Genomic DNA, 7,631 nt, shown 5'->3' with positions numbered 1-7,631 from the left:
AGCACTCTACACCCTGTCCAACAACTAATAAAAGTCCTGCGGAGCTCTTGATGGGTAGGAGATTGCGAACCTCCCTAGATAGGCTCCATCCACTTTATGCAGGGGATTTACCGAGCAACTTGGGGGCCCTTCCGTCCCATACGTTCAAGTTAGGGGATCCCGTTTGGGCTCGTTCCTTTTCAGGGGATCCACGGTGGGTTCCCGCAACAATCACAGCTTTGACTGGCCCCTGTTCCTTCAGGGCCGGTCTGGCCGACGGAACGCAATGGAGGCGCCACCTGGACCAGTTAAGGCGCCGCCTCCCTGCGGAAATAGACGGCCCGGGTCCCCCAGACATTCGCCCTCAGCGTGAGCTACCCTTGATGACCTTATCCCCAACGGACTGCCTTTCCTCGGGGAACGGGGGACAAGCCGATACGAACTTTTCGGACAGACGTGCCTCATTTGGCCATTCTTTCCCTCAAAGCCTTTATCGAGACTCTGACCATATATTCCAACCAGATTGTACGGGTCCATCGTCGGATACTCCGGCTGTTGCGGAGATACCATCTCAGCCAATTGGAGCGCCATCTCTCGGGGCCGCATCACAGGATCACCGTTCCGCCACAGACTTGTCTCTGTTGGCGATTCCCCCCCCGACGACAGCTGTCGGGGAGCTACGAAGGTCGGGACGAGAGCGGCGCCGTCCCACCTATCTACAGGACTATGTTTGCCCTTCGTGAGGGTACTTGACTAGGGGGGGAGGGGTGTTGAATACTGGCTTGCGGGCGGAGCCGGTTCAATGTCTTCCCTGATTGGCCGAGACACTCGACGCCCCATTGGCTCATTGCTCAAACCCGGGGGTATAAATGTTTGGCGCGAACCACGCCAGGTTAATCATAGTTTACTCTGCTAGAATAAAGGTTGCTGTTTTACTACCTTCTTGTCGCGTCCTCCTCCTTCCGCTCCAAGATGCAAAAGGGGGAATTCTGGGAGTTGAAGTCCACAGGACTTAAAGTCGCCAAGGTTGAGAAACACAGGATTAGATGGGAAGTCCATGGCGGCCTTCCAAGAGCTCCCCCAGCGCAAACCCCGGGGCCTGGAGGGCAGCAGCCGTGCCAGCCTGGAGCCCCCGAGGGCCCGTGGCTCAAAAGCAGTGGGCGTAGGTGGGTGAATACCTGCTGCTCCTAAAGGTGGTGAGTTTGGGCACAGCTGGCAAGGACCCAGGCGGGGCCTGGAGGGGCCCCCCTCTTGCTGGGTATCAGCCCCCTCGTCCTCCCCCCATGGGGTCTCCAAGGGGGTCCTTGTGAAGAGGTCCTTGCCCTCCGTCTAGCCAGGCCGCCTTTCCCCCAAGTGAGCCTCGGGCTCCCCTCATAGGAGCTTCTCCCCCGGGGGGGGGCTTCCCCAGACACAGGGACGCTGCTATCATGTCAGGGCTCAGGAGGGCCCCGACAGAAGGCTCTGGCGCCCACTGCAGCATCTGGACACCCCCCCCCCCTTCCAGGGCAATTGAGGTCTGGATGAAGAGCTGCCTCCTGCACTTTGCCCCCTTGCCATCCTGGGAGGGGGTGACCGATTGCAAGGGGAGGTGGCCCCCTACCCTAAAGGTGAAGCATAGGCTTGGTTCTTGCTGCTCTGGAGGAGGGGGGGCTCGCCTGAGCCTGGGGGTTTCCAGCCTGGCTCGGTCCTTCGTCCTCCCCTGAAGCCAGGACAGCCCCCTCCCCCCCTCCCCACCCCCCTCTTCCCCCAGGAGTTCTTACCAGAGGTTAATGTGTGCATTAACACATGAGGAAGATGCTCAAGAGAATGGGGCATGATTCCAGCTACGCTCCTATCTTAATTGAATGGCGTATCTTGATTAAGACACAAACCGCCTGTCTTAAGTTGATCCAACATCACAAATGCCATTTTGGTCCTGGCTGAGCTGCCTTTGGTAGTGCTAGGCATGTCCAAAAGGGGGCGCTATTGTCATTTGCAAAACCAATTGCTGCTTTTCAGATCTGGCTGAATTTACTATCAGATTGAACACAAAACGTGAATTTACGGTTGCATTTATATAGCCTTTTTTGGGGGGGAAGGAGGTTTATTTTTACACGTTGTCTCTCATACTGTTTGGTTTATCTATTGCTGTGCACCATCCGGAGTCCCTTTTGGGGAGGCCTCTTTCTTTCTTTCGTGGAGACATTGAAATAGCCCTCCATCTCCAGGCAACTCAGGGCGCCCCTCCCCCCAATGAAAATGTGGGGTCTCTAGGGACTTACCGAAGGCTGAAAAAAGGGAGGCCTGCCGAATCGGGGAGGGCAGAGGGGCTGCCCCACAAAATGCGCCTTCCCAGCTCCCATCAGGGGGCAACGCTTGGGAGCTGGAGCCAGGCGCGTGCCCACCCTCTCTGGTCCTTTCCACAGGGAAAGGGGATACTGTGGGCAGCCTGGGCCACGCGGGGATTTCAACGTCCCTGTGTCCACCCATGTAGCCCCTCCCTTGCGCTGATGCACCGACTCCGGTTCCTTCCCACTGCAATACCAGGACATAGAAACGCGCGGGGGGGGGGGGGAGCTCCCCACTGCACCCCAGGAGACCCCCCCCCTGACGGCATCCATTCTGACCGCTGAGGATCTGGTCCTCCTGCAGCTCCCTCTTCCCAGGGGGGGAGCAGGAGTGGATCTGAACAGATGGGAGGAAGCCTGGAGAGAGGAACGGGCTCTGTCCTTAGGGATGGCCATCAGGGAAGGGAGGCCTCTGCCCACAGCTGCCCAAGGGACAAAGGAAGGGGCTCAGAAGGGACCCCTCCCCGTCTCTCTCTGGCTGTAAAGGAGACCCAGGTGTGTGTGTGTAGGGGGGGAATTGTGGTTTCAGATTTGCAAGATGCTGTGAGTTGCCTCCCTATCAAGTGGCATTTGCCCAGTGCTGGCCCTCTGGGCTTTCCATAAAGGCCCTGGGGAAGAGCTGGCTGTGTGCCCGGAGACACCCCACTTCTTGCTCACCTCTAGGGGGTTTTTTCCTCTCCAAAGGCAACGGGGGGCTTCCTTGGGGTTTTCTTTGAAAACATTTCGCTTCTCCCCCCAAGCAGCTTCCTTCGAGTTGGAACGAAGCTTCCGGGATGGGGAGCAAAATGTTCTAGTTGCCGGTTGCTCCGCTTGACGTAGGGGCCCTTCTTACTCGGGAGGAGGCCGAGCACGGAAGCCTTTGGCCTCCACCTCTCCCTTCAGGCTCCTTCCAAAGCCTGCCCCAAGGAGTGCCCAGGCGCCCGGCCTGCTCTGCCCTTGCCACGCTGCCAAAGTGGGTGCCACGTAAGATCTTCCAGATGCCTGAAGCAGCTGCCGAGCTTACCTGCCCAGGTGTTCTCAAAGGTTGCCTTCCGCAACGTCCAGCCCTCCCCCGGATGGGGACCAAAGTCCACTGCAGAGGGAGTCCGCCAGCGTAAACAGTGGGATCCGGGTCTGTGGCTGCGCCTCGCCCGTCTGCCCGCCCCAGGGAACAGCTGGGCCCCCCACCCGCTTTCCAGGACGCAGGCCCAGAGGGGCCAATCCGCAGTGGGGTTCTTTGCGTCTCTGCCAGACCCCCAAGGCCAAACCTCTCCTCCCACCGGCCCCTTCGCTCAATTTCACAGCCAGAAAGGGAATAAAATAAATAATGACCTTTTTATGGAAGACACGGGAGGAGAGAGCCATAAAAGAGACAAGGAAAGCAGAGAAAAGGGTCCAGGGGGGCCGACCTCCCCTTGACGCCTGGATCGCCAAGGCCGCCTCCCGAGAGGGGGCCAGGGAGCCATGTCCAACAGGGCCCACCTGCCACCGCTGCCCCGGCCCTTCCCTTCAGCCGGACCCTTACAGGGCGACCAGGAGCCAGCCGCTTCGGTCGCACCACACACTTCTGGGAAGTGGCCGGGAGCGAGAGAGCGCCAGAGAGAACGGTGTGCAAACCAGGGAAAGACCCGGGTGCCTCCATGGCTCCCAGAGCCGGCCCAGGTCAGCAGCCCCCTTACTGGCCAGCTCCACAGGGGGTCTTGCCCAGAGTGTCCCTTGACTGGCCGCTTCCCCCGCCCCCCGTGCCAAGAGGCCGAAGGATCCGTGGCTGCTGCTTCCAACCTCCCTTTGCCCACAAGAAGCGAGTTGAGGCCTTTCCCCAGCCCCCAAAAGAGGGGAGCCCCCCCCTCAAGGGTCGCCCCTCCTGAGGGTCAAGAGGGCTGACCCTGCACTGGGGGAGGAATCCACCCAGGCTGGCCGAGCAAAGCAGCCCCGGGCCCCGCCCTTGTTCTGGGGTGGGGGCCCCGTACAGCTCACCCAGGGAGACCCCTCCCCCCCCCCCGGCTGTCCACGAAGGCGACACTGCAGAGGCTGTTGTGGAGAAGCGCTTTCTTTCCCTCGGTGGGCGGGTGGGCCAGGAGTCTGCGGCTGTGGGTCAGCCTTTCTGGCTCAAAAGGGGGTGGGGCTCCTGAAAGACTGCCCCGCCCCTCACAGGAGGCAAGGGACCCCGGGAGGTAGAGTAGGGGAGGGGGGGAAGCTCTATGGGGAAGAGGCCCTGCAGCTGTGGGGGGGCTGAGCCTGTGCCAGCATGTGACTCCCCCCCCCACCTCCTCCCCCAACTCTGGTCCAGTAAGTCAGGCACTGGCTCCCCTCCCCCCTCAGCTGAGGGGCCTTTGCCTGTTCTCTCAAGGGGAGCCCCCCCCCACCTGAGCTGCCCCCAGAGGGACATTCTGGCACCTGGGAGGTTGGAGAGAGCAGAGGGGGAGAAAGTCCCCAGCGGGGTCCGGCCACCCCCTCCCCCACTCAGAGGGGCCCTGTGGGCTGCCCACTCTGGCTGCTCGGTTATGAATGGGGGAGGGGGGCAGGGTCTGCCTGGGTGCCCCCCCCCCCAGCCTGCCTCCGGAGGAATCCAGGCCTGAGCTATAATTCCCTTGAGGAAGAGGGAGGAACGAGGTGCTACGATCTGCGCCCATCAGTCTGACTGTGATGCTCACGGCCGTCTGCAGCTGGTCTCCCAGGAGAGGGTGGTGGCAGAGGGCCCCCCCCTGAACCCAGCAGGTGGTCATGCCCCCTCCCCCATGGGAACACCGACCCATGCCCCCACCCCAGGGCCAGCCTCATCCACCGTCCAGGAAGGGGTCCCTTCCGTCGCTCCAGAAGGGGATCAGAAGGGGGGGGGGCTTTGTCGTTGCAGGATGGCCTTTGGGCAACAGGAACCGGCCATCCTGCGCGGATCCCGTGGCCAGCGAGCGGTGAGGCAGGGCCAGCCCCAGGCTCCATGCCAGCGCGATGCCAGCCTCCCAAAGCCTCCCTTGCCTTTCGCAGGAAGGGGGCGCGTGTGGGGCGGATGGTCCAAGCCAAACCCCTGGTCAAAACTCCTCCTCGCGACGGCCCCCCGCGGCAGAGTCTCTCTGGGCCCTTCCAGACCGGGCAGCCCCCTCCCCTGGCAGGCAGAGCGCCCCCTTCCTCACGACGCCTCACAAACTCGGGTAAATCTCGGCCTTCTTCCCGCAGACCAAGTCCGGCTGGTGGATGGCCTCCCACATGAGCAGCATCTCGTAGGGCACGAAGCGGTGCACCATCAGCAGCTCCTTGTAGTAGCAGGGGTCGAAGGAGTCCAGCTTGGCAGAGGGCACGCTGACGCCCACCATCCGGATGCCCGCGTGGGAGGAGGGGGCCAGCCCCGCCTTCTCCAGGCACATGCCCAGGTAGACGTCGTCGATGGGGAAGAGCGGGATGCCCAGCGCCTGCTGGTAGATGGCGTGGCAGGTGAAGCCGGACATCAGCAGCCCCCCGCCCCCGCAGTAGGGCGGGTAGGACTTGGCGGAGGTGACCTGCTCCGGCACGTAGTACTTGCTCCACTTCTCCCGGATGGGGCCCACGTTGGTGATGAGGTGGCCCACGAAAAGGTGCTGGTCCCCTGCGCCGGGCACCCCCAGCAGGTAGTGGGCCATGTTGTCGGTGTTGGCGAAGATGTCGTCGTCCCCGTTGAAGACGAAGCGGACGGCCGGGCAGCGCCTCTCCAGCCAGGCGTGGAAGAGCAGCTGCTTGAGGGTGAGGTTGAAGAAGGAGTCCACGAAGCCCCACTGCAGGATGTCGCCGTGCTCGGCATGCTCCAGGCGCAGCAGCCGGTTGAGCTTGCGCGCCTCCCGGGGGCTGCCTGCCACGCCGGAGAGGAAGACGCGCCGGATGTGGACGCCGGCGAAGGTGCGCTCCTGGCCCCAGGTCTTGCGGATGACCTCGCGGCGCTCGTAGTTGGCCGGGGAGGACTTGACGGCCAGCAGCAGGAAGACCTGGTGGGAGGCCTCGGGGGGCCCGCACTTCCCGGGCAGGTCCAGCAGCAGCGGGAAGGCCCGGCAGTGGCGGTAGCGCAGGAAGTCCTTGATGTGGTCGGGCAGCTCGGCGAAGCCGGGGAGGCTGGCCACGGAGGCGTTCTGCCGGCACTCGGGAAGCGGCTGCGGGGCCGTGGGGGTGGGGGGCGCCGTGGGAGGCTCCGGGGTGCCTGCCTCTTCCAGGAAGGGGCTGCGGCTGTGCGAATGGAGGAGGAAGAGGAGGCAGCTGAAGCCCACCAGGCTGAGGACGAGGGTCTCCGCTTTATAGCACCAGCGTCGGGGCATCATGATCTGGAAAAGAAGACGGGCAGGAAGGAGGCTGAACCCACCACCAGGCGCCTTGCAGCACCCGGCGGTGAGTCGGAGACGGCAGGACACGGTCGGAAGAGGAAAAGTTCCCCCCCCCTCTTGAAATTAAGCTGCCTTTAAGCTGAAAACACCCGGGGGGGGATTCTCATCCTCTGCTGGGGGAGTGAAGGTGGCAGAGGCCGAGGGCAGCTGGCAGATTCCCTCCACCCACAGAATCTATTGTGCAGAGAGGGAGGGAGGGAGGGAGGGAGAGAGGGAGGGAGAAGAGAGGGACCCAGCCACACCCGGGGCATCTCACCACCCCTTCCAGGGGAACCAGGCACAGCAGCCCCAGAGAGGAGGGGAGGAGGGGGGCCACCCCCCCCAGTGGGCACCGCTTTCTCCTCCTTCCTGGGGACCCTCCTGGGCAGAAGCAGCCACGGCCCAAACCGGGGGTCCCCTCAGCAGTTCCGCCTTTTGCTCCCCGGAGGTTTCCTGGCAGGGAAAGAGGGCAGAATCGGCCGTGGGAGGGGGCTGTGGGGAGGGGCTGGCTGGGATTGGGGGTCTCACCTGCCTGGGGGGGACGGGAGCAACATTTGGGGAGGGAGAGGCAGCCCAGAGAGAGGGGAGCAGATGGGGAGAAGGGAAGAGCAGCTGGCATGCAGTCCTTAAAAGGTAGTACTTCGGGTTGGACTAGATGACCTCCAAGGTCCCTTCCAGCTCGATGGAAGTAATTTTAAGCCCCTCAAATCCACTGGGGGAAAAAATGTCAGATTCGTCTCATGCTTAGAGCAAAAGAAACATACAGGCAGCCCTCAGGTTATGACCTATTCGTTTGACGTTACAACAGCATTGAAAAAGTGATTTATGACAGATCCTCATATTTGCGTCCATCAGACCACTCCTCCCCCGGACAATCACATGATCAAAATTTGGGCCACAAGCCGGCGCTTACGGTGGATACAGCCTCCCCCAGGGGGCCTGTGATCTGTGATCTTCCCGGCTGGCTTCATTTAAGGACCCCATGATTCACTTAACAACCGCTTGCTCAGCAACGGAAATTCTG

At 62.1% G+C, this 7,631-nt stretch overlaps 1 protein-coding gene across 1 annotated transcript; it reads right to left on the bottom strand.

Moving 5' to 3' along the window:
• Window positions 1–4,677: 4,677 nt before the first annotated feature.
• On the bottom strand, window positions 4,678–6,668 carry LOC106556824 (N-acetyllactosaminide beta-1,3-N-acetylglucosaminyltransferase 3). The gene has a single exon (XM_014075833.2). It carries the CDS (start codon window positions 6,563–6,565, stop codon window positions 5,423–5,425), a length of 1,143 nt encoding a protein of 380 aa, XP_013931308.2. The 5' UTR covers window positions 6,566–6,668; the 3' UTR covers window positions 4,678–5,422.
• Between the last annotated feature and the right edge of the window lie 963 nt (window positions 6,669–7,631).

Source organism: Thamnophis sirtalis, unplaced genomic scaffold (assembly GCF_051295495.1).
Source record: "Thamnophis sirtalis isolate CommonGarterSnake01/CBP01778 unplaced genomic scaffold, rThaSir2_p1.2 scaffold_104, whole genome shotgun sequence".
In the NCBI taxonomy this organism is placed as follows: Eukaryota; Metazoa; Chordata; class Lepidosauria; order Squamata; family Natricidae; genus Thamnophis; species Thamnophis sirtalis.
Note: the sequence above shows the minus strand (reverse complement) of the source record. Positions and strands in the feature narration are given on the sequence as shown.